Source organism: Amblyomma americanum, chromosome 2 (assembly GCF_052857255.1).
Source record: "Amblyomma americanum isolate KBUSLIRL-KWMA chromosome 2, ASM5285725v1, whole genome shotgun sequence".
Taxonomy (NCBI): Eukaryota; Metazoa; Arthropoda; class Arachnida; order Ixodida; family Ixodidae; genus Amblyomma; species Amblyomma americanum.
Genome location: NC_135498.1, coordinates 98865781 through 98892193, shown reverse-complemented (window position 1 = coordinate 98892193; position 26413 = coordinate 98865781). Strand labels below are relative to the sequence as shown.

Below are 26413 nucleotides of genomic sequence, written 5' to 3'. Positions count from 1 at the left end.
CACCTATCGATACCTTTTAGTTTTTAAGGATGCCGTAAGAACACCACTATATGGCTGAGAACAAAACCCAATTGCCTCGTTACTTGGGAAAAGCAGGTACATTCCTGGTAAAGATGCCGTTTTTCACTCGATCACCCCATGGGGTGCAACGGTCTGGAGTACAGCCTAGAAATAACTATAATATATGACTATACCGGGAAAGCATCGTGAGGGGAGTCCCTACAGTCCTGCTCATTGCTTACTGCGCCAGGTGCGCTGATAATTCATTACATACGCACTCCTAACCAGCCCTGGCTTGCTTCGGCTCGAGGCCAAATTATGATAAAACCGTGGCCCGGGAAAATGCTTTTGGTTTACCGAGCGATAGCAAAAAGAATTCTTTCACTATTCAGGACCACAGTGAATGGACAGAAAGCGGAAACGCCGCAATGCATGTAGGTACACGCTGTCTAAAATCTTTGACGCTGCCGTCATTTTGTCGTGCTATTTCGCGTGGCAGTCTTCGGCTACTCTGCACACTGATTCGCACTTGTGATGATTCTCTCTGATTTACAATTGTGGAGCAAGCAGTCAGCTAGGATTTGCAAACAGGAAAACCGAAGCGCATTTGCATACCACAGAAAAGATCATACCACATATGTTAAAGCCAGATTTAATGTATTCAACAAAATGTCATGAAGATATATGCTCATGCATTCATTTTGTGCTACTTGAGAATATTCATGTGGTGTCTAGATTTCAGAACAGCTCGTCTTGTCCAGCTGACAGTTGGTCTATTTGGTTAGAAAGGCTCTGACAGGAGCTTTCAATAAAAAGGCGGTATTCCTAGGATGCCAAAGGACGCCGCTTCATTCTTATCCTCCATCAAGAATTTTATAAAATACGTTTTTGAAGCTGAATCATCTGTAGTCAAACGTTGAATATCAGCGCCTTCGCGCCTTTCCCTCTCATCTCGTCACTTTTTACTGGCTAAAACACCGAGGCTCTTCCGCCGGCTACCGACGCGCGCGGGAATTCTCCGGGAGGTGGAGCTTCCTGACCCGCCGGAGCGGCTGACTGGCCGCGGCCATGAGTGAGTGAGTAAGAACTTTATTTTCCACCGATGTAGGAGACCCCCTACTCCCCATCCCCGGCACGCAGGCCTAGAGAACGGGGGCCGGGGTCTCCGCGACTAAAGACAGGCGAAGCGACAGTGTTTCTTCGCGGCTTTAGCCGCCAGGCGGATGGCTTGCTGCTGGTGGGCGAGGGACTCGCTTCGCAGCATCAGTTCCCAGGCTTCTCTACTTCTTATGTTCTCCTTGGCGCCCGGGGAACCAGGGCATTGCCAGATTATGTGGTCTAAAGTACCCCTGTTTCCACATGTCGCGCATTTATCGTCGGCTCTTTCCTCCACTTGCGTGTGGTAGAGCCAGACGGGGTTCGGGAAGTTCCCAGCTTGCAGGCGCCGCCATGCGACTGCCTCCCTGTTTGTTAGCGCTCGGTCCGGTCGTGGCAGGGACCATCTACCAAGTCTATAGTGCTCTATGATCTCTTTGTATGTCTGCAGCCTCTCGTCCATCCCTTCGCAACCAGGCGGCTCTGCGGCTGCCCGGAAGTAGAGTGCTCGGGCTAGCTCGTGCGCCGCCTCGTTGCCGGGGACGGATTCGTGCGCGGGGGTCCAAATTATTCGAACTCCTCTATCGAGTTTTCCCTTTTCCAAGATTTTGACTGCCTCCTTCGAGACCCTCCCTTTTCCAAAGTTCCAGACAGCTGTTTTGCTGTCGCTAATGATCGTACTGGCTTCCGTGCCAACGCAAGCGAGCGCTATTGCAACTTCTTCGGCCGTGTCTATGTTTCGACTTCTAACGGAAGCGGCGGCGACGGGTACGCCGCGGCCGTCAACGACCGCAGCCACCGCCGCCCCCAACTTTTTCCGCTAGCCACGTCCACGTAGGCGACTCCTTTCGGCCCTATTTTGTCCGCGTTTTTTTGCGAGAGTCTCGGCCCTCTTCCGTCTCCTCTCCCCGTTGTATGTGGGGTGCATGTTTTTAGGTAGCGGGGGCACTGTTATGTGTTCGCGGCATCCTCGTGGAATGTCCGCGTGTTGGCATGTCCCCCTGTCTGACTGCAGCCCCACCCAGCCAAGGATGGTTCTGCCCGTGGTAGATTTGCTTAATCTTTCCAGTTGTGTCATGCGCACAGCCTCCGCTAGCTCCGTCCAATTATTGTGCACACCCATTTCGAGGAGGCGTTCAGTAGAGGTCGAGATGGGGAGTCCCAGAGCCCTCTTCACGCATCGTCTGATGAGTGCGTCTATTTTCTGCTTTTCGTCCGATCTGATGTTTAGGAATGGTGTGGCGTAGCATATGCGGCTAGTGATGTGACGGAAGAGGGCGCGAGCATGAAAAAGTAGCCATAAAGTACTCGCAGACTTTCCTGCTCGACTGTGGGTTTTCTGCAGCGTGTGGACGTGTATTATTTGGCTCAGGTGCTCATGATGAGAGAATGTAGTGATTGAGCGAGTTTATGTACTCTCTTCGGAAGGTGCTTGAGAGCCCCTTTAAGCCACAAAAGCAAACACATATAACCTCTGTATTTACACAGTTGTTTCAGACTTGTTCCTTTCAAGAAACCTGTCGGCGGCCAGATGACTGACGACGTAAGTAAGCTTTGATTTTGAGGAAAAGGTGAAGGGGCTCCTTACTTTTTCTCAGCTTCTGGAACTGATTGTATCAAGAGATGATTGATGAAATAGTAATAAGCCGGACATGCATTGCTGAGAGTTTTCAGCTGGTGAGGTGCTCTGCTGATACCTTTTACTACTACTTGAGTACCAACTGGTCTGTCTTCTGGAGGTGGTCGAAAAGAATTGGATTTAGCTTAAATCGCTGCGCATTCGCATACGCAGCTCTTTATTTACTCCCTTTGTCTGCGTTCTTCCCGATTCAAGGGCAGGCGGTTCTTCCAGTACTCCAGAAACTCAAATAAATCGCTGTTATAAATAGATTTGGATATATAAGACGAGTTAATTATCAGCGGCGTGTTCTTACTATGAATACCTAATAAAACTGCCTTTTTATTAGCTAAGCTGTAAAAACTGATCTACATTCTACAACCTGCCGCACTTGCACTGGCTGTTTGGCACAAGATAAGCGTACTCATATAGATGGTGAAATATGTTTTGAAATTATTCCGTGCTACTGTTGATGCCTTCGTGTTGTGCTTACAATAGATGCCCTCAGAGATCATCTAAGTTTGAAAATTATGTGAGGAAAGCAAGCCGCCAAGAAAAAATGTACGGCGCTTTCAGTAGTCCCCATCAGCTAGCGCTGCAAATGGCTCCAAGAAGATACTCGTGAAAATAGTTTTCGGTAGACGCAGCCATGAAAACACAGGTTTCTAGGATGTCATAAAAAAAGAAGTGCAGAAGTTTTGCCGCTATAGCTCATACAGCTGGATTTCTGCGTGGAGTTGGCGTTTCGCTCTCAATGCAGGTGCACAACGTAGTTTTGTGCATGTCGCCGAGATTACGTTACCTTTCGTTCTGGGTTTAGTGCCGCAAGATGAAAAGAGAAGAAATGCTGCGCCACATCCGTAGATAGGTAGAAGTAGGCGGGAAGGCGTGGTCACAGAGCTGCGGAACACCAATGAAGGATGACTTGTCAGCGCATCCTTCAAAGCACGCCTCCGCTGTGGTGCTTTCCGACATGTTCACAGCACTAGGCATTACCTGTCCAAACGGCAGTGCCTTGGAAGATGGCGCGATGATGTGGCTTCTGGCACCACGAAAAGTTACCGACTGGTCATCAAGGACGCTGTGATTTTCAGCTCTGCCTGGTCGCTTAAACCGGCGTCACTACAGACTGTGGTGGCTTAGTAGCTATGGTGTTTCGCTGCTGAGCGCAAAGTTGCGGGTCTAATCTGAATCGCAAACTCCAGATTCTATGATGTCAGGACACGTTAAAGAAAGCCACCTGGTTGAAGTACGCGGTTGAAGGAAGAACAACTTACTATGTAGATGGTGTGAAGAGCAGCAATGAGGCGGCATTTCGTCCTCGTTTGTAGTCGACAGAGCAGGCCCTGACCTGTCCCACGAAAACGGACTAATGTAGAAGCTGCCTTCGGAGGCGTGCAGACGCTACGTAAGGAAATGGGCTTCTTTCAAGACTCCCAACACTCTTTTCAGGCCCTTGCTGTTGGTAATCTTAAGCCGTTTATACTGGCTGCTTGAAGGCGTCATAAAAGGCAGTGTTTAGAGAATCCTGCTGCTCCCGATAGCTGACTGTAGTTTTAGGATTGTAGAAGGACCTCTGCCCCAGGTCTCAGCTGAAAAAACGATGTTGTCCACAGCCGTCTTCCAGGTCAGACATGAGTCAAGCATGACGCCCCGAAACATCGCATGGATCGCCTGACGAACCTTGGTTACTTGCATTCCTAGGCCATCGCGTCCACCAGATTCTCTAAATTTGCAGGCACAGCCATCAGCTTGACCACAGAATCTTATGCTTATAACTTGATGTCCACGCGCCGCTGCCGTCAGTGTAAACTGACATTCGCAGGGGCGTACGATCACACGGTAAAATGTCTGGCAGAGCAGCCATAGCGATGCTTAACAAACGCGGGTATAGCACACTTCTTTGATGCGCTTTTCTAAGCCGGACCTTAGTGCTTCCAAATGTCTTTACAGTACGCACGTCACCCTACGGTCACAGACATAGTACGAACGAAGGAAAAATGTGCTCTGTCGGTTTCATGCGTTGTCGCTGAAAAATAATGGCTTCTTGTTCGACACAGTCAAACGCCTTCGACACGTCCATACATGAGACAAGGATAGAGGGATCTTTTCCCTGGCGCTAGATATGACTTACCAAATCTAAAGTTTTGTTTTGTGCGTTGAGAGAGGAACGGAACCCAGTCATACATGGTAGCGGGTAACGGTTCGACTCTGCCCATCTGGGCTGCCATTGCAAATTATTCTCTTTCTCTTAGCTTTGAGACGAACGAGGGCAGCGAACTGGCCTGTACGAGAAGAGGTCCGCTGCCTTTAGCGGGTGTTTCAAAACAGACACCACCCATGCTGTAAACAAGGGTGCCGGCATGTTTTCTGTTGCACAGAATTGTTAACTAGATCCCATAACGTCACGTGTGATCATGCCTCGACAGTTTTGAAAGCGCTGAAGCCGTCGTCGACATGGATGAGGTCGAACACGAATGGTTGAAACTCATTCAATGTTATTTCATAGACGCCAGCAACTACTGCGGCATGTAAATTGAGTTGAGCTCTCCAATAATATTGAGAGTCATCTTAGGCTTGCGCTAAGCTGCGCCTGTGAGTCGAGCGCAGTTTGGCTTAGCTAAGATGACTTTTAAGCTGCCTTGGCGAACATCAACTTCCAGAATCCTTTAAAATTGCAAAACGTTTTATATCTGTCGTAAGGCTTTCTTTTCTTCGTTTGAACGCACACAGTATGAAGAAATTGAACAAACTAATAATTTCGTATGCAAAAAGAAACGTGCGCCAAAGTGTAGAATTTGCAATCATCATAGTTGAGCGCAGATTCATGCCCAGCTTTTTCGGGTAAAAATTTGGAAAATTGAAAAATTGTAAGACACAGTCACAGAAATATTAGAGTTAATGGCCCATTATTCTGAGATGTAGCAAAATATTTCTTTTAAAATGGTTCTGTCGATTGCATCGAACAGTTAAGACTGAAATAGAAAACCAATGGAGAAAGCTTTTGGCGATAGAAAGACGTGAATAGAAAAAAAAATACAAGACTGCCGTCGGGTGACGTGTGGATATATTGATTGTTATAGTGAAATCCATTATATGAAAAAATGGCGTTCCTAAACGGTTTCTCACTCAAAAATGCTTTTCCCCAGAATTGCTTGGTATGCGAAGATTCAGATTAATGTTTTTGTTACCGGTTCCCCATTTTTAGGCCTTTCCTTGTAAATACGGGGCTTTGGTTCCGTTAAATTTACTGAGATCATAGATAGGAGGAAAGTTCGATATTTATTTCAACGGTTCTCAGGATGCATTTCGTTTGCTGTTGTTGCTGCCTCAAAAGCGATGGTACTTACCCAAGGTGGGGGATTGACAACGGATTTCGTTTGTTGATGATAACACTTCTTTGTCTTCGAATATAACACCTTTAGATGGTGTTTTTCTTCCCCTTCCAGTGAAAAAATTACGATCATGCCAATAACGAGAAGTGGCGTAAATATTTTATATGGTGCCATCTTTCTAATAATCTCAATATCGACCTCTTCTTACGGAAAAGGTGAGTTCATATGTTCATTGGCCTTTTCTACTTCTGGGGAAAACAGACGACAACATAAACTCAAAGGTGTGGCCAAAAAGCATGCTCTATACCTTATCTAAGCTTTGAAAGCGCTTGAACAAGCTTTTGCTCTCCCAGAATCATATGAAACTTGTAGCCTGAGTTTTTCATCAGTCAAACGGCGCTAATTTGGTTAGTAAAGTCGGCAGTCCGCGAAGCCCGAAGAGGAAAGGACGCACACCATGTAAACATCACCCTCATCAACAATGCACAAATCCGCAGGTGAGGATCTTTACGGGATAGTCAACGTTAGCACGCTGTTGCCATTGTGCCCTGAATATGCTTGGGAAAGGTTCGGTTGAAAGAACCAGCTGAGGTGTCCATCAGAGATAAGAACATGGGTCAGTCTAGTGCGTAAGAGAGCCGTCCGTTCGGTCTTTAGCGGCTGGAAGTGCTCTTATTCTTGAATACATGAATTTAAACACCAGTCATTGGCAGTGCGCTTTGCTTTTACGTGAACTCGGATGTGCTGTGTGACCTTTTGCAGAGTGCCGGCAATCCTGTACAAAAGATTGGTGCCCAGCTGTCAGGAACGGCGAATGGAATAAGTGGATTGATGAAACCGCTGCAGACCCCGAAGAGCCTCCCGGAGCAAAAGGTGAGCAGACAGCTAGTCAAGTAAAAAAATAATCCGACGATGAGGCAGCGATCGAATATCGAGCGTTAACACAACTAACATAGAACGCCGGTTCGAATCCCTGGCACCAACTAGACTCGAACTTAAATAGTAAATATATGCTGCACGAAACGCGAAATCCTATGCCATCATCCCGAACACTGTGCGACAAACGGCTGAGCCGCATTGTTCATATGAAGATTCTTTAAAACTTGGAATTAGGGGCACTTAGGTCGCCGGTTCGAATCCCTGCCCGAGCAAGGCTCTAACTTAACTAGTAAGTGTGTGCTGAAAAAATGATGAATCGTATGGCATCATCTGGAACTTTCTGCGGAAAACGGTTGGCCCACAAATTTTACCGAATGTCGGCACTAAGTGGACCTACTTTGACTCCTTCCAGACAAGGATGCATATACAGGATCAATGTACTTTCTTTTTAGTCGTGTTGCTCGGGCATCAGGCTGTAGTCTGCTATTTTATTTCATTATGCAACCACCTCGGTTACCACGGCAGCCATTGGGTTACGATTTGCCTTTAAACGCGTGACGCTTAAGTAGAGATAACGCTCTAAAAGGGGCTGCGAGTAGAGACAAATGCGATATATGGGCACAAACACATGAAGATATATCAACTAAAAAGAGAAATGTCCTGCGTGCGACCAGGCCAGATAACTTGCAGTTTCCGCCACGAAGCACCATAAATATCAGTTGCAGGACATAAACTAGCATGCCGTACTGTGAATAATGGAAGTGTTTGATAGTATAGGGAAGAAGGAAGTCAACTACGCTTTTCTGTAGCGGTTACGGTGCAACATTTTCACAGGAGCGCAAAATTGTTGCAAGCCAGCGGGCAACTCGCAAGTTGCTTTTCTTTTTGTCAGGGAGCAAAAAAAAAAAACTGTCGTTTTGACTACTTTAATTCAAATGTTTATGGTATAAAATGGCAAGAAAAAACGGGTGCGCGTCTTCTGCGTGTCCAGGCGATGGTTTGGTTTTATACCTCCGGAGCCATAGTGACTAACTAACGATAGACAAAGTAAACGTATCATGCAAAGCCGTTTAGGCCTTTGCAGTGTTCCTACTCCGCCGGAAAACTGACTCGCGCAAGAATAAGTGAACGCAAAAAAAATGACCTCGTTCGCCCCTCCTGGACCCACTTTTGCCCTGCGCGACAGGAGATCCTAAACGGTTATATAAAGCAGCAATCTCGCTGTTGAGTCCAGAAGCCCTGAAATTCTGGACTAACGCTTTTGGATTGCGTGGCTACCGCCACGCACTGCATGTGACTGAACATTCAAAGATGCCTTGGAATTTTTTACTGATTGGTAGAGCCTATTGATTTTCTAAGCGCAGGAAGCATTTTACAAGTGAGGCTTTGCAGCGTCGATGAAAGGTAGGGCATCAGTATGAGCCTGCTCAAGAAGCATCTTACCGTACTCTGTTGTTTCTTAACATTTTCATACGACAATATTCGTACTGAGTTACACGGTGTTCGCTACTCGCAGCTGACAGACGGCCCCACTTGTTAATGTCCGAGAAAGCTTGGTATGTTCTACCCCTAAGAAGTGAACGACTGACTAGTTTTGGAGCTCCTGTCACTTTCATAGCTTCTGGGCAGTTCATTTAGTCTGTAGCAGGAAGCATTGGTGAGACGCTTGGTAACCCATGTCCATCTGATAAATCAATGGGAAAAAAAAACTCACAGAATGGTTACCACGGTGAAATGAGAGATTCAGCGATGAGTGTTGAGGAATTTGTATTTCACAATATATTGAGGTAGAAAAGACGGAAACAATTTCATATTTATTTTATTGCGAAAGCATAACTGGTCCCATTACGAGGAAAAGCCGGTGGCGTGTGTGTGTGTGTGTGCCTGTACTCGCAGGTGGTAAAAAAAAAATCCCACCGATAGCAAGAAAAATAGGGTGACGTCATCAAGCGGCCGTATGACGCACACAGCAAGCCGAGCACTGCCACTTCAGAGAATCCTAAGCATGTCGTTCGTCTGTATATACTCGCTACTGACCCACCTCAGTGCGGCGTTTATTTTCCCAGCATTCATAAAGAATTATGACGCAACCATCTGTCGCGCAAAGTTAAGAGTGGTGTTATATACTCGAGTGAGTGTGTGGGTGACGTAGTACATCGCGCCACTGCAAACAAACTGTCAGCACACGCCACGACATGCAAAATCGGCTAACCTCATCGCCGGGCAGCGAGAGCGTCCGAATGTTTGAGGCCTTTTGCATAGCCAATTTAAACTCGTAAAAAATAACTTTAATCTGCATACAAACCTTATGCGTAAAGAATGCACCCAGAGACAAGCAATGCTTTCGCATTGCTAAACCTAAGCACCCTTAAGTGTCTCTGCCAAATTTTCTGGCTTTCCACCCATCGTGGTTCTTCTAGCGGTCCTCTGCAGCCAAGAGCTTTAGGTGGGAGGCGCCACCACCTCTGACCCTCTTCTCAGGCGGAACGTTTTTCAGCAGCCGTCGCGGACAAACCGCGCTGCATTCCTAAGCACTTGCCACACTATCCCTCCTCCTGCCACGGTAACCACCGCAGTGAGCCACGGAAAGAAAAATCATGGGTGTAACGTTAAGGTACAGGAAGCAGGCAGTGTGGGTGAGGGAACAAACGCGGGTTAATGACGTACTAGTCGAAATCAAGAGGAAGAAATGGGATTGGACAGGGCATGTGATGCGAAGACAAGATACCTGCTCTGGCCCTTAAGAGTAACGGAGTCGATTCCAAGAAAAGGCAAGCGTAGCAGGGGGCGACAGAAAGTTCGGTGGGCGGTGGAGATTAAGAAGTTAGCAGGCATAGGGTGGGCGCAGCTGCAAAGGACAGGGTTAATTGGAGAGACATGGGAGAGGCCTTTGCCCTGCAGTGGGTGTAGTCACGCTGATGATGATGCTCATTCCTTGCACTGGCCGTAGCCTCCCGCTGCCGCGGTAACTGCCGTCCAGGTGGTTCCCGTGGAAATCAATCTCCAGTTGTTCCTTACGCTCTCATCTTACCATTCTTGAAACACGGTAACCACCCGTCGTGTATTCCGGGTGATTACCGTAGTTATCCGTCTATATTTACGCATTCCAACGCTCTCTCTATAGCCTCCTTCTTCCACGGTACTGATCATCCCAGTAAAGATTCCTTCGCTCTAGCCGTATCGTTTTCCTTCCATGGTAAGCCCCCCTCCGAGTGGTTACTATGGCGAACACCCATCGTTTACGCCTGCTACTTTCAGCTTCGCATTTTTCAGCTTCGCGTTACATGATATCGTGCCCGTCACTGTTGCTGCTAACCTTATTTGGAAGCGTAGTGAAAATTTAGAAAATTTTGTATTAAAATAAAATATATGGAGCAGCCATTTCCTTGCGCCTGTTAGCCTTTTCTCTCTGTGTTCTTTATTTATGTGTTGTAAATCAATATTATTTGTGAATGCGATATTGTATCTCGCTGTAACTTTGTATGATTAGTTGGCACTGTAAGGTTTCTGGTGACAGCCGGTGGTCTGATTCAGCTGCGTATTCGGCCGGGACACCTGCAACCGGGGTCACTGCACGGCGATAGGCATTTTGGTTCCCACGCTCGGTCCTCGCGAGGTTTATTGGATTCGAGACGGAGGATTCCACTGCCGTTTGAAAACAACATTGTTCGCGGAAGATCGTGCGGCCCGGAGCACCCCTTCAACTATGCCTGCTCGCCGGCGTCTCACCTATTCGGACTTCCCGGAAGACGTGACCGGCTGGAACGTGAGAACTGTCGTTCGGATGGATGGATGGATGGATGGATGGGTGGATACGGCTGAACCCTTTACATCGGGCGGTGGCTCAAGCCACCTAGCCATGTCTTGTGAAATTTTACTCCTGTCTTGCTTTTAGCCACCAATCAGATAACCTTTGCTTGGTTACTTCTAACCTCTTAAAATCCACTTTCCCCTCACTATCCCTAAACCCCAATGCCTTGGGTAAGTCAGCCCCGCTGCCTTCCACTGTAGGGTGAAGCCCTTTACAGAAAAGTATCAAGTGTTCAGCCGTTTCCTCCTCCTCTCCGCACGCAATGCACAAAGTGTCTATCTCCTGGTACCTGACTCTATACGTCTTAGTCCGCAAAACTCCAGTCCTGGCCTCAAACAGCAAAGAACTTCCCCTAGAATTATCATAGATATTTTCTTTGACAATTTCCTGTTTAAAGGTCCGGTATGTTTCCAGTGCCGATTTCGTCAGCATCCCTGTTTTCCACAACGCTCTCTCTGTTCCTTTAACCTTTTTCTTAACCGATAAATGCTGATTTGCCCCCTTACTGCTGTCTAGATATTTGCTTGTCAATTTTCTAGTTCGCTTTCTCCATTTCGTGTCAACATTCTTTATATACAGGTATCTGAAAACTTTCCTAGCCCACCGCTTTTCCTCCATCCTTCTCAATCGTTCCTCATATGCTATCTTACTGCTAGCCTCTCTGCTCTCGAAAGACGCCCATCCCATATCCCCCTGTACCCCCTGATTTGGTGTATTGCCATGTGCTCCCAAAGCTAACCTCCCTACTCCCCGTTGCCTAATTTCCAGCCTTGCTTGAACATCTGGCCTCATACACAGGACCGCATTCCCGAAGGTCAGGCTAGGGACCATCACCCCTTTCCAGATCCCTCTTACTACCTCATACCTATTGTAATTCCACAGTGCCCTATTTTTCATGACAGCTGCATTCCTACTAGCTTTATTCATTACATATTTTTCATGCTCTGTCAGATACTCAACACTGTTATTTATCCACACCCCAAGATACTTGTACTCATTCACTACTTTTAGCACGAACTCCTGTATTCTATGCTCGCCGCCCTCTTCATTAAATATCATGACTGCAGATTTTTCCTTACTATACTTGAAGCCTAATCTATCTCCCTCTGTACTGCATATGTCTAACAACTTCTGCAGGTCTTCCTTGTTGTCAGCCATTATCACTATATCGTCCGCGTATATTAGTCCCGGTAATGTCTGCTTAATCAATTCCCCTTGCTTGAAAAAAGATAGGTTGAAGCCTAGTCCACTCCCCTCTAGCTTGGCTTCCAAACCTTGCAGGTACAACATGAACAACAAAGGGGACAGAGGACATCCTTGTCTAAGCCCCCGCTGTATCTCTACAGGCCCTGATACATTTTTTCCCCATTTTATGAGCACTCTGTTACCTCTATATATATCTTTTAAAAGATTAATTACTCCATTTTCTACATCCAATGTGCCCAATATGTCCCACAAATGCTCCTGAGTAACGTTGTCATAGGCTCCCCTAATATCCAGAAATGCTAGCAATAAGGGCCTATGTTCCTTTTCCGCAATTTGTATACACTGTGTCAATGAAAATAGATTGTCCTCCAACCTCCTTTGTTTCCGGAACCCATTCTGTAGTTCCCCTAACACCCCCTCGTTCTCCACCCAAGCCTGCAGTCTATCCTTTATAATTTGCATCACCACCCTGTAAACCACAGATGTCACTGTTATGGGGCGATAGTTACTTACGTCTGCTTTGTCCCCCTTTCCCTTATATATCATGCTCATTCTACTTAATCGCCATTCATCGGGGACTTTCTCATCCACTATCATTTTGTTCACTACCTGTATTAATGTTTGCTTGGATTTTGGTCCTAACTTCTTTATCAACATAATCGGGATACCATCTGGTCCTGTTGATGTGCCACTAGGAACCTTCTTCTCTGCCCTTTCCCACTCTCCTTGCTCAAGTGAAGCTATTGCTGTAACCGGTCTATCCTCCTTCGATAAACTATGTACCACGTGCTTTGCTGAAAATTTTTCCGTCATCCTTGTTCCTATGTGTTTTATTGCTTCATCCCCTTCTAGTCGAATACCCTCATCTGTAACAATAAACCTTTGTTCTAGCCTAGTTTTATTACTCATTGCATTTAGATGTTTCCAGAATTTTTGGGCTGCTTTTCTATCCTTTTTATTTACTTTTGACATCCATTGGGCACCCTTTCTTCTAATTTTCTCATTAATCAAATAGGATGCGTCCCTTCTACACTTTATGAAGGTATCCCATTTTCTGTCTACTTCGGGTTTTGGTTCCCCCCTCTTCTTGGAATATCTGTGTTCTCTGGATGCTTCCTTGCGCTTTTCTATTGCCCTCTTGACCTCCTCATCCCACCAACTCTTGGGTTTGCATCTTTTCCCTTTTAACTTTACTCGCACCTTAGCTAGCTCTAGCTCCAGTAATCGAGTTAATTTGGTATAAGTCCATTCTGTTTCACTATCCTCAAAAATTACTTTCTCGATTCTTTTGGCTGCTACTTCCAATTGCTTTTCTGAGTAAAAATTTCCCCCTGATTGTTCATCTTGCTTCAGTCCTACATTGCTTTTTCCTCTGAAGCTCAACTTGATACGCTTGTGGTCACTACCTAGACTTCTGGAACCATCTTCATCTATGCTCATTACCCCTAATCTGTTATACATCCTCTGTGACATTAGTGCATAATCTATCGTCGAGTGCAGACTCCCCGCCTCCCATGTTATGAGCCCTTCACACTTCTCGGTGCTGTTGCATACAACTAAATCATGCCTGTCACACATGTCCTGCAGCATGCTTCCTGTCGAATCCGTGTACCCATCCAGGTCTTCTATGTGTGCATTCATGTCACCTAATATAATTATCTCGCCCTGTCCTCCTAGCTCATCAATGTCGCTTGCAATACATTCTAACATTTTCCTGTTTTCCTCTTTGGCATTGACCCCTGTCCACAGGTATACAAAGCCAAGGAGTGTTAGCTTGCCTGCAACTGTTCCTTTTAGCCATAAATGTTCCCTGCATCCCATTCTAACCCTTTGAAAATTCATACTTTTATGAATGAATGCCCCAATTCCACCTCCCTTTCTGCTGCCCTCTGTTCTGTTGCAATATTCCCATGCGTAGTCTGGGTTACAGGGTGGTTGCTCCATGTCTCTAAGATGTGTTTCCGCCAAACCATATACCATTAATTCCTCCTGTCTTAACTGTTCTTCTATTTCCTCCCATTTCAGTCTATTCCTGCCACCTTGCATGTTAATGAAACCTATATCTGAATTAACTTGGCCCTGGCGCTTGCGTCTCTTTCTTCGCCTATGGTTCCACTGTCCGTTTGATCTTAATTCTTCCTTCTCTACACTGGTTCCTTCAGAGCTCTGGGTCCCCCCAAAAAAGCTGTTGCCTGGCGACCTATCCTACTACCCACCTTCTTGCCAGTGGCACCACCGTAGTGGATGCCATCCTGTGCAAAAGGGTGGGGCCTAACCTCGTACACTTCCCTGTTCACCTCCATCACCTCGTATCTTAGTCGTCGACTCAATAGCCTAATTACCCGATTAGTCTCCACGACCCTCCTTTCCGTTTCGCGAGCCTGTCTCTGGACCTCTGGGATTGTGCATATGGTCACATGCACACTCTCAGAGGCCTCTCTAAGCCTACGCATCCCCACCTCCAACTGCGTCTCAAGATTCTGGCTCCTCCCCTGCAGTACATCATTGAGACCAGCATGGATGACCACAAGGTGTTCGCCATCCATGCTGCTCACCACCACCTCCCGGACTCTGGCCATTGCATCAACCATGCACTTTCCCGACTGAGCCTCCACCTGCACCCGCCTGTCTGCCTTCACTGCCGTCAGAACGCCTCCCTCAACCCTCGCTACGTTCGAGTCCCCGACCACCAGAACTCTCCTGCGCCCCAAACGTTCGCTTCCTAATTCCATCTGTTGGCCTCCGGATCGCTCTAGCTGCCTCTCCTGCCGCTGTACGCTATTGTCGCGAGTTTCCATGCCCGCTTTAACCTTTTTCATTTCGTTCTCATTTTTCTCACTCAATGCTCGCTGCACTACAGCACTGTACGATTGACGAGCCTCGTCCCCCGCCTGACACTTCTCCGAACTGGGGTGCCCAGCCGGCCGCGACCTGAGCGCTTCAACCTGTTTTTCTAGCTGGATCCGCTTTTCCCGCTCTTCTTTAATCTCGCCCACCATTCGCTTCAACAGGGCGGCATTATTCTCCTCCTTTTTAATCAAATCGGCGACCTGAGCTTCCAGCTTAATCCGTGCCTCTCGTTCGACCTGCCAGTCCGCATTAAGTGCATTAAACCCAGCTTCCCATTCCCCTTTTAACACATGAACGGCGTCCCCAAACCGCTTGCACATCTTACACACGAAGTTAGCCTCATCCGCCTCGGCTAAGCTCCCGAACCCAGTCTCATCTAAGTAACACCAACGGTCGCACTCCTGGCACTGTACTAACTCCCCGTCCTCGTCCTCCTTAACTTTCCTAGCTTGCCGACCCATCGTCCGGCCGGCTACGCCTTGTGAAAGCCCGCCAAAATTCCTATGCCGATAGCCCTCGACCCTGCGCAACGTAAAAACCCGCTAAAAATTATTCTCACACACCTCCGCTGGCCTCCCTACCCTTAACTCGGTTTAAAACTACCGCCCGACAGCATGTATACAAGTGTAAATACCAAAAACACTTAGCTTCGGACGTAGTCGCTGCAGCTCCCAGCCACGACTGCAGCTCCCAGCCAGCTATACTGGCGAAGACAACACTCTCTCTGGTGGGAAGGGGGGGCGATTGTCCAGCGGCACCCTCTTTCTCCGGCGAGGCATGTGACGGGGCGCGTCCCTATGTGAAGTGCTGTGTGTGTGTGTGTGTGAGTACGGCAGCGCAAGTCAGGCCACGCCCAACCTGGCGAAGACATTCTCGGACCTGGGGAATCCTGGGGACCGTACCCTTTTTAAACCGGACGACGAGTGCCGTGAGAGAGGAATCCTCGATCATCCTCAGATCTTCTCAGATCCTCCGACCTTCCCCCATCACCCTCCAATGGGTTCCAAAATCTTGTAAATAATGTAAAATAAACCCCCTGTACAGTTTCCTTCATAACCAAGTCCGACAACGTCATTCGGAGAAGGGACCTGCGGTGCTGAAAGAGTCAGCTCACTCAAGGACCCCTCGTCCCCAACAGCACCCTGTCAAGAGTGCAGGGTTGATGTCCAAAATTTTAAACATGTTATACGCACTGTGCATTGATTGGCTGCCTGGGCTGCATACAAGTACACAAGTGCTCAAGTGGCCCATGAATGTATGTGTGTGACATTGCACGAATTGCGTCCCTCATAGCTTAAGTCGCTATGAGACAATAAATCCCATGAACCAACCACATTGCGTGAATATGCATTAACAGCGACAACAACATACCTGGGCTCGCCATTTCATTTTTTTTTCTCCGCAGAAGAGTCCTGCGTAAACGAGTGGTGCCCAGCAGTCAGGTGTGCAGGATGGAATGCGTGGTTGAACCCGTGCGCCAAAGACCCGGAAGAAGTGCTAAAAGAAGCAGATAGCGAAACACAGGAGCCGACAAAAAAACCGGAACAACCACCGACTACACAACGTGCGTAATCTGTGGCATGAGTGTGAAGGTAGCAAATAGATAGCTTACGGAGGCATTTTAATGGCATAGACAGTGCTACAAAAGCCGGCAGTAATATCAGGAAATCGTAGTAAGGAAATTTTTTTTCAGCTTGCACAGCTGCATCACACCCATTGGAATTATTCGTTGGTAAAGTTCCCGTCAAGCGCCATTTGTAGTAGTTCAAATCGCAAGTTTTGACCGCACACACACTAAAAACTGGATTTGGTTACTTTTTTCCACGTAGAACTTTAAAGTAATGCATATATGTTGTTGGCCTCAAATAAGAATGCTACATGCCCACTTCGGGGGAATAAATTGTTGCTTTTGCCCTCAAGAAGATAATGGATAATGGAAGATAAGATATGTATGTGGAGAAAAGTTTGTGTTCACAGGGAACTTCGTATTCTCTGTATATCCGTAAATGAAGGAAAGCGGTTGAGAAATTTCATATTCGCATGATCAAGCTGACTTTTCAACATGAGAGCTCAACACTAGAAGGTAGACCTTCTTTTCAATTCAGTACGGATCATGGGTGAAGTACCCGTGTTACGAAATTTTGTTTACTTACGCAAATGTGGCAAAAGCCTCCACGCTCGATGAGTAAAAAAGTAAAACTAGGCCAGATTGCTCCTCTATCTTTGCTAGTGAAAGTGTGGAATAAAATGACAAAACAGGAAGCTCATTGATAAACGACTGTTATGATTCTGCATATATTTTTTGTACTGGTGCTGTCCTGTATATCCTGTCTACTGTTGTTCTTTATTTTGCAGCTGCAGGAGCAGATGGCTCTCAGGGTAAAGAAAGCGGAAACTCTAAAGAAAACGTGAACGTAAATGAGAAAAAGGAAGAAACCCAGGAGGAGCTACCTTATTTACCCAGATGGGTGCGTCGAGTTATTGAATATTTCTTGTTCACTGCCCTTTTTGTTTTCAGCCGTAACCAAGGTTCTGTATTCTAATAAATATGGTTCATATCGACAGGGAACGCTTCAAGCTATGAGATATAACTTTGGACCTCCTCGTGTTTAACACAAGCAGGTATCGCAAGTCTGGGCCTAAATGGGCCTAAAGACAACTCGATCGAAATCGTTAGGCGTTTGTTTTGGAGGGCATTTCGCCACCTATTGGTTACAACATTCATGCAGTTTCAGTTTCATTTCCAGTTTACTAATATCACGTGTGATTGCGTCACACAGCCAGCGAAATTATTAAAGACAAGAGCCCCAGAATCAGAGACTGGAATTAGGGGCACTCTCGGGGTCGAAGACTGAAATCTTTTGATAAAAATGCCTAGAGGCACGTTGTCTGGGACCATCTGCAATCACACTGCAGGAAAGAAGTACTACACCTAGTTGATAGTCGTTTTTTTCTCTTTTGCTTGTGATGGACACGGGTACTGTCTAAAGTTCATACAACTTTTTTAATGTTTTCAGAATAAATATTGGTCTCTCGACTGCAAGACCCGTGCGGGCGAGGTAATCCGAAACGGTGCAAGATGCCTGGTTGGTGTACTATTTGTTTCTATATCTACTAAGCATCTGTGGCGAAAAAAGTTCTTTTAGCCACTTAACTGCAAATGCTTTTTTTGATATAGAAAAAACATTTAAATGAAGCATCAAGGTTTTCCTCTGCTAGGCTGTAACGCATCAGAAAAAGAAGAGATGCAGGCAGACGTTATTGAAGCCTCTATGGTACTTTCGGGTTCGAAGCTTGATTATGGTGCACGTGCAGCAAATATTGCAAAGCACTTACTCACATACATATTTCCCAGTTGCTCATGGGTGAACCCTAACCTGGCGCATATTATGCTGCAAAAGAAATTCATGACTCTCTTTAAGGCCAGTTGACACATCTAATTCCTATCCACGTCACGAATAAGGGCTACAAAAAACTACAAAACAGTCACAAAATTGTTTCACTGTGTTTGTAGACGATGAGCTAAGCATTACGCTGGAGCTAAGTGACGAGTGGATGAGAAGCATACTTTTGCTTGACTTTCATATTTGCCCAGGCAGTGTAGCTTTTTTGGAAATAATTTCAAGGTGATTAACTGTAATCATCACCACACTAAAGAAGGAATGAGCAGCTTGCATTGCAAGGTACCTGTAACTGCAACTGTAATTGCGTCTTTTTTCTGCCCTAGATGGTGCCATTACAATAAGCTATCCTTAGTGTATGCACATATTCGCAGCAGAAGCATTGTTATAATACAACAGACGCAAGGAAACTTGATATTCCAACACCCCAAGGAGCATCTATATTTTAGAAGAAACTGAGAGATTAATCATATTTATCGGTTAACGAGGTCATGAGAAATGTGCACAACACAGCTCGCCTTTGAATTAGGCTTTCATAAACTACTAAATGGCTTTTGATGGAGAGGACACATAGGTATCATAAAGGCGCTGCGTACAAAAATCTTCGATAAGCCGAACAGAGATCTTTAAAAAGTACCTCGAACGGTTGGGAAGGGACCCGTGCCCACGTGGGACAGTGGTAAAGAGATAACATGGGCATGACTTGGCATCCTGATGACGTTGTGCGTTGAATAAACTATTAGTATTAATTACAGAGAATTACTGAGTATTAGGACAGAAAAATCGCAAAAGTGCGTTTAAAGACGATAAGAATAAAACGAAAATAGCGGGTAATCATTTGGCGGATGAGCAAAAGATTATGAGAAATAAACGGGCAGAAGGTGTACTTAGGGACTGCAATTTATCTAAATCGGGCGGTGATGAGAAAGAAGCCAGCAGAAACAAGAACAATACGTCGAGGTACCCGGGGTTGCGACATCTGCGTTATTAAAAGTAGCTTGCTCATATCTCTGGATAGGAAATTAAAACACCTACGTGCCTTGCCGGCACTCATCTAAAAGCTTACTTTTGGATGATAATAAACGGCTTAGAATTAGGCTGAGATTTGCGCTTTGAGCCATTAACAAGAAAACCATAGACAGTACGTCGTGAGATCAAGGGGAGGATACGTGAACTAGTAAAGACAAGCTGAAGTTAGGAGAAAAAAACTAGAAATGCACATAACTGAAAACGCATAACGTAAAACGTAAAAGCGTAACGTATGCGCATAACCTACGCAAGGAACGGAGTACCAAGCAGACACAACATACCAAAGGGGAAAGGAGGAGGATGAAGGAACGGTAAGGTTGGCTAAACAATATGCTGTGACAGTGCGGCAACTGGAAGTCATTCGGAGTGGCCCTTTTGCTGTTATTTGAGGAAGTGGGCTAATGGTGATGACCTTGTAGTAGCCTAAAACTATTGGAGGTAACAAATATTACCTTGGGATTCTTGTTTGTAAACAGCAACCCTTTTACACAGCTATTGACAATCGATGTTTAATGGGGATTGAGCCAACGTCGATATACAAGCTTTCTTCAGTGCTGGCTGACAGTTTGTGCTGCACCAGTCTCAAAGATATAAGTGAATGTTAATCTTGGAGAGAAAGTAACTTCAGGTCGGTGACTTCCAACTTTACTGCACTTTTGACAACTTGCAGATTTCTACAGAGGTTCTACTCTATGTTTTGTCGTTGGCCTGGCTAAATTAGTTTAAAAGTTTCAGGCAGCTAACAGGCCGCAATTAACTTTCTGCAACTGGAAATGGAAAACTGGCTGTTGGAGAAAGGAAATGGTGCAGTATCTGTGTCACATCTCGGCGGACACCTTAATGGCGCCATAAGGAAAGGGATAAAGGAGGGACTCAGACAAGAAAGGAAGAAAGAGGTGCCATAGTGGAGGGCTCCGGAATAATTTCGACCACCATGAGATCTTTAACGTGCACTGACATCGCACAGTACACGGGCGCCTTTGCGTTTCGTCATCATCGAAACGCGGCCGCCGCGGTCGGGTTCGAACCCCTGTACTCCGGATCAGTAGCCGAGCGCCCTAACCACTCAGCCACCGCGGCGGGTTTCTACAAGTGCCTCCAAGTCCCTTTTTGTGTTTCGGAATTCCTCTTAGTTGACATTAATAGTTGGCTGAATGTGCGCAAGCCTTTTGCTATCTCTGCATGCAAGCCGCCGCGGTGGCTGAGTGGTTATGGCGCTCGGCTGCTGGCCCGAAAGACGCGGGTTCGACCCTCGCCGCGGAGGTGGAATTTCGATTGAGGTGAAATTCTAGAGGCCCGTGTGCTGTGTGATGTCAGTGCACGTTAAAGAACCCCAGGTGGTCGAAATTTCCGGAGCCCTTCACTACGGCGTCTCTCATAGCCTGAGTCGGTTTGGGACGTTAAACCCCCATAAACCGTAAACCAAACCTATCTCTGCATGGGTATCAGAACGGTGCCTTCACGTCTGTGCAGTTTTTTGGTAATTTGTGCTATAATCAGAGAGGCGCCGCTTCCTTTTTGCCACGGCGATGGTGGTGGAGGCTGTTGTGCCTCTATTGGAACCCGGTGGGTCGGCAGCAGCCGCCCAGAGGAAGCGCCTGCACCGCCAGAGTGACTCGAGCAGCCAGGACACTGTTGTGTACTCGGTGCCAAGTGAAGACTCCTCGTCCTCGGCCGACGACGGTTTCATACCGGTTGTTGGCAAGAAGGCCAAGCGCAGACTGCGTAGACAAGCCGAATCGTCCTCATCGAGCACGTCAACGGTGTCCTCATCAAGAACGCCAACGATCATCACGGCGCGAAGTTCCTCAGCGCATACAGCCTTGTTTGTGCCGTTTAACTCAACGGACAACTTGAACCTACTGAACAGGCAAGCAATCTCTGTTTATCTGGAGAGCCTTGTACCGGGAGGCATAAAAGATGTCAGAATCAACCCGTTCAAAAACGTCATTGCCATTGATGTGGTGGAGCGAAGTTCACTAGAGAATTTAACCGCAATCACAAAACTCGGCAACATCAGTGTACGCCCCCTTATTCTCCAGGACAGCGGCACTACGTCTGGCGTAATCTACAACGTCGATATCGCCATCTGTGATGCAGATTTACTCATGTTGATCAAGCCGGCAACCGACGGCATTTCCATCATTCAAGTTCAGCGGTTAGGCAGATCTCCATGCATCAAGCTGACCTTCAAGGGTGACTGCATACCATCGTACGTGAAGGTTGGGAACTTTCGTCATCCAGTTCGACCTTTTGTGCCTAAGCCACTTCAATGCAGGAAGTGCATGAGGATAGGCCACGTGAGCAGCGTCTACATCAACTCCATCATGTGCCCACGATGCTCCAAGTCACACAGTGGTGATGTTTGCCACGCGACTACCTTGACGTGCTCCAACGACCACCGCCCTCATGACTCTTCCTCGAAAGACTGCCCCCGTCTAAAGACCGAGCGGGCGGTACTGAAGCAAATGGTGAGAGACCATCCTACGCACAAACAAGCCGCCGCAAAGGTGCGACGACGTCGTTCGCGCCGCCGAAGGTCGTCAAAGAAAGCAGTCACATTTGACAATAATGCCCCAAACCCAACTGCAGCCTGTCTGCCTCCACCAAAAACCGTACCAAATCAATGGAGCCCAGCGCTTGGTGAGGCTGGACCTGCTGCCTCAGATGCAACTTGGCCACCACTGCCAAAGCCTTCTACGCCTACTGCGTCAGGGATGTTGGCGCACTCAGGGCAGTGTGCAGCGCCTACGACTGATCCAGCCAACAGGCACGATCAAGGCCATGGCGCAGATATGCAAGTGATTGCAATGCTCACGACACTAATGAATGCCATGCGTGCTCTGCTTTCCAGCCTACACACGCCAGCAGCACATAGCGTACTTCAAGTGCTGGACGCGCTACATCCAGTTCTTGCGGCTTTACAGTAGACGGCATCATGGCTCCTTCGGACTTGCCTTTTCAAACTTTTCAAAAGAAAGTCAAGCAAGCTTTCATTTTCCAATGGAATGCTCGTGGGCTCCAGTCCCGGATTTCCGATTTACGGCACTGCGTCTAAGAGAATCACTTCCCCATTCTTGTGATTTCTGAACCGAAGACCCCGGCAATTTTGCGAATATCCGGTTATGAGGCATTTTCATCACCCACGTGCAACAGATCCAGCGAAGTCATCGTCTACATTCGACGTGAACTTACATATGTGCAACATTCAGTTCCTCTAAACGAAGACAATCAGTACGTTTGCCTGACAGTGAAGAGCCGTGACCTGACGTTTACGCTACTGGCGGTGTACTTGGCGCCATCAAGTCGTTTCGACGCCAGAAGGTTGATTGGTTTGATGGCAGCTACACCTGCTCCGTGGGTTATTATGGGTGACTTCAATGCTCATCACACCATGTGGGGAGGCGTTAGGATGGACGTTAGGGGAAGACAGCTTGTGTCCTTTGCCTCTGACCATGACCTCCGGTGCCTGAATGACGGAAGCCCGACCTATATTCGAGGGGTGACTTATAGCAGCTGCTTGGACTTGACTTTCGTTTCAAAGTGCCTTAACAACAGCGTCCGGTGGTTTTCGGATGTAGAAACCCATGGCAGCGACCATATCCCAACCTATCTGATTATTACCGGTGATTCCACATTTTCCCCAGCCACGTGTAGGCAGCGCATTGACTGTACAGTTTTTAAATTACTTATGAAGGCTGCTTGCGCAGAGGGCTTCTCTACCGGTCTTGAACAAAAAATTAAGGAGGCCATGGAACACGCCACCTGCCCCTTTAACCCTGTCGCTAACTACACCGATTTTGACTTCGAACTGCAGCGACTGCGATCACAACGCAGCAGGGCAGAGCGCAGATACCGACGCACTAAGTCGCGCCTAGACCTAAGAGATGCTAGGCGCATACAGAAGAAGATTCAGCGCAGAATTCAGGCACTGCAAACACAACGATGGAGGACATTTTGCCAAACACTTGATCCACGGAAGCCTTTGTCACGCGTTTGGAGTGTAATTCGGGGTCTTCGCACGTACCCTCAACCGCGCTACCCGTTCAAATCCGTAGCGCTCCACCAAAGGCGCAGTGTGGTTGAGGTAGCTGAAGATTTCTGCGCAAGAATAACAGGCCCTCCGAATACAGGCGCAACGCTGCAGTGCAACAATGTTACACCCTCACGGGATTCTCGGATGGATGCACTATTCTCCATGGAAGAACTTGATGCTGCGCTGGCTTGTTGTAGAAGGTCATCATCACCAGGGCCCGATGGTGTGACGTACTCCGCACTTGCCAACCTTGGCCAAGAAGCTCGACGGGCTCTTTTGGACACTTATAACAAGTCATGGACTGCTGGCATAGTTTCTCATGATTGGAAGACCAGTCGTCTGGTTCCACTTCTTAAGCCGGGGAAATCACCGCTCGACCTTTCATCATACCGTCCAATTGCACTCGCCAGCTGCGTCGGCAAAGTCATGGAAAGAATGCTTCTCACACGTGTGGAATGGTACTTGGAGCGATATCAGGTTTATCCAACCTTCATGTCTGGGTTCCGACGGGGCCGCTCTTCTATCGACAACGTGGTTGACCTTGTAACGTCGGCGCACCACAGCAAAAGTTTGAAAAGATTGACCGTGGCATTGTTTTTGGATATCAAGGGCGCGTACGACAACGTAACGCATCAGACCATTTTGGACGCAATGGAAGCTGCTGAGATCGGAGGCCGCACGTTCAGCTGGATACGCAGCTATTTATCAGAGAGGTCGTTTTTTGTCCTGACTGCGGACGGACCAACGTCCTTGCACCGAAATTCGCGCGGAGTCCCTCATGGTGGAGTGCTGAGCCCAGTTCTCTTCAACCTTGCTCTTATCGGCCTGGTCGACGTATTGCCACAATCTGCTCAGATCTCGGTATATGCAGACGACATCTGTATTTGGGCATCAGGGGTGACCCGTCCTCAAGTTCGTGCAAGACTTCAAAAAGCGGCATCGATATTGACATCTTATCTTCGCTTGCAGGCCCTGAACATTTCGACTGAAAAATGTTCACTTGTGGCGTTCACACGCAAAATAATGTCACGTTACACCATCCGCATCAATGGCGAAGCCATTCCCTATGAGAGAAGCCACAGTTTCCTTGGTGTTGTTATCGACAGGAACCTCTCGTGGAGTCCACATATCTACGACATGAGAAAGAGACAAATTTCGATTGTCCACGTCCTCTCCTTCCTCGGGGGAAAGTCCTGGGGCGCATCAGTGCGCTCGATGCTACAAATGTACCGTTCCCCATTTCTGGGCTACATGCGGTACAGTCTTCCGATATTCAGTTCCATTAGAAAAACAAATATCAAGACTCTTCAAAGTGTGCAAGCGAAAGCTCTCCGTATCTGTCTTGGACTGCCTAAATGTGCATCAACAGCAGCAACTGTTCTTGTTGCCCGGGAACATCCTGTTACTACATACATTGCTGTTGACACCATGAGAACACATATTCGGCACCTCACACGGGTTCCCTGTCATCACCTCGCAACACTCCCAATAATTAGGCCGCGTACTGCATTCGCCAAAGTCATTGAAGCCCATCGCGGATATCTTCCATCGCAGTTCACCCCTGGGTCGAGACCGAGCTCACCCTTATGGAGTCTTCATGAACCTCGGGTTCACCGCTATATTCCTGGCATTACAAAGAAAGCTGGTGTATCACTGCCCGCTCTCAAACAACTGACATTGAATCACCTGCATTCTTACCACAGTCACCGCATACATATTTACACAGATGGATCAGATCACTCGACCAGTTCTGCGAGGTCGGTGGTGATACCGGCCAGATCCATCTTCATGAAAGTGAAGACGACCCATCCAACATCTTCAACTGGCGCGGAACTCGCAGCCTTACGGGCTGCGGTAGAGTTCATCAGTCAAGAACCTCCACATGACTGGACGGTTTTCACCGACTCTAAAGCAGCCCTTCAAGCCCTGCAAGCTGCGCTACGCTGCGGGTCGCAGGAGCAACTTGTTGCTGAGATCCGTCTACTGTACCACGGCACCGTTTCCAAAGGTCATGACATCATTTTTCAATGGCTGCCAGGACACTGTGGTATTAACGGTAATCACCAGGCCGATGCGGCTGCGCGTTCTGCTCACAACGACGGACTTCCAGTGAGGATCCCAATATCGAGACCTGACGCTGCGTGTGGGCTTCGCCCTTTGGCGCTGGAGCTCACACTTTCAGAGTGGAACACGGGAGAGTTTTGCAACCTCCGCCTCAAGGCACTGGACCCTGAACTGCGCCTTCGTCTTCCGCGTAACTTAGAACGTCGCGACGCAACACTGCTATGCCGTTTATGGATCGGTGTTGCATTTACCAATTACTATGCTTTCCGGATGGGGATGGCCGACAGCCCTGCCTGTGAGAGCTGTGGTTGTGAGGAGACCATCGCTCATCTTCTCTGTGAGTGCCCTGCATTTGCGAGTGCAAGACATACACTGTGTTGTGCCCTGGACCGCCTCGATCCTCGCCCATTAACAGAGCAAATGATCCCCGGTCCGTGGCCACAGCAGTCGACTGCCCTCAAGGCATACAAGGCACTCTTTGCCTTCTTGAGAGCGACTGGATTGAGTGACAAATTGTGACAGCGTTGTGCGTGTGTGTGTTGTGCCTTTTTCCCTTCTCTCTTCCTCCTTTTAGTCCTCTAATCTTTCTTCCCCAGTGCACGGTAGCCAACCGGAACCCCTTTCTGGTTAACATCCCTGCCTTTCCCTCCTCCTCTTTATCTATCTGTCTATCTCTGCATGTGGCAACAATTGCTGAAAAGTGACGCAAAACTACGTGCCTTGCAGGCGTATCCAACAAGAACGAAGATTGGTCAGGGGACACCTTGTTACCTGGGCACGTGCGTGAATGGCATATGTAGAAATATTCTGCCAGCGAAGTGTGCTACAAGTTGATGCATGAAAAACATGAACTACAGTGGACGTAGCTGTCGTCAGTATAGGTGCTGGGAATAAATATCTTCTCCCAAAGCGATGCCGCATGTCTGTACTGCTTTTATATATTTACTCATTTTTCAGCGCATGTGACCTAGGTAGATAATACTTTACGCGTGAAAAACAATCAAAGTTTATTTCCGAAAGGGTTTCACCTACGTATCCACTAAGCAAATGCATTCTCAATGATTACGTGGAGAGGAATTACTATTCGGC

At 47.4% G+C, this 26413-nt stretch overlaps 1 protein-coding gene across 5 annotated transcripts; it reads left to right on the top strand.

Moving 5' to 3' along the window:
- The first annotated feature begins 741 nt into the window (after positions 1 to 741).
- Positions 742 to 26237, top strand: LOC144118861 (uncharacterized). Of its 5 annotated transcripts, none has more exons than XM_077651650.1 (7): positions 742 to 1072; positions 6163 to 6263; positions 6811 to 6921; positions 16200 to 16358; positions 17150 to 17262; positions 17812 to 17880; positions 26051 to 26237. In XM_077651650.1, the coding sequence occupies exons 2-7, from the start codon at positions 6179 to 6181 to the stop codon at positions 26156 to 26158; spliced, it is 645 nt and encodes a 214-aa protein (XP_077507776.1). In that variant the 5' UTR covers positions 742 to 1072; positions 6163 to 6178; the 3' UTR covers positions 26159 to 26237. The 5 variants fall into 5 exon arrangements, with proteins under 5 accessions (XP_077507776.1, XP_077507774.1, XP_077507773.1 ...); XM_077651648.1 differs by having other exon boundaries at positions 742 to 1076; positions 17156 to 17262; XM_077651647.1 differs by having other exon boundaries at positions 742 to 1076.
- The last annotated feature ends 176 nt before the right edge of the window (positions 26238 to 26413 follow it).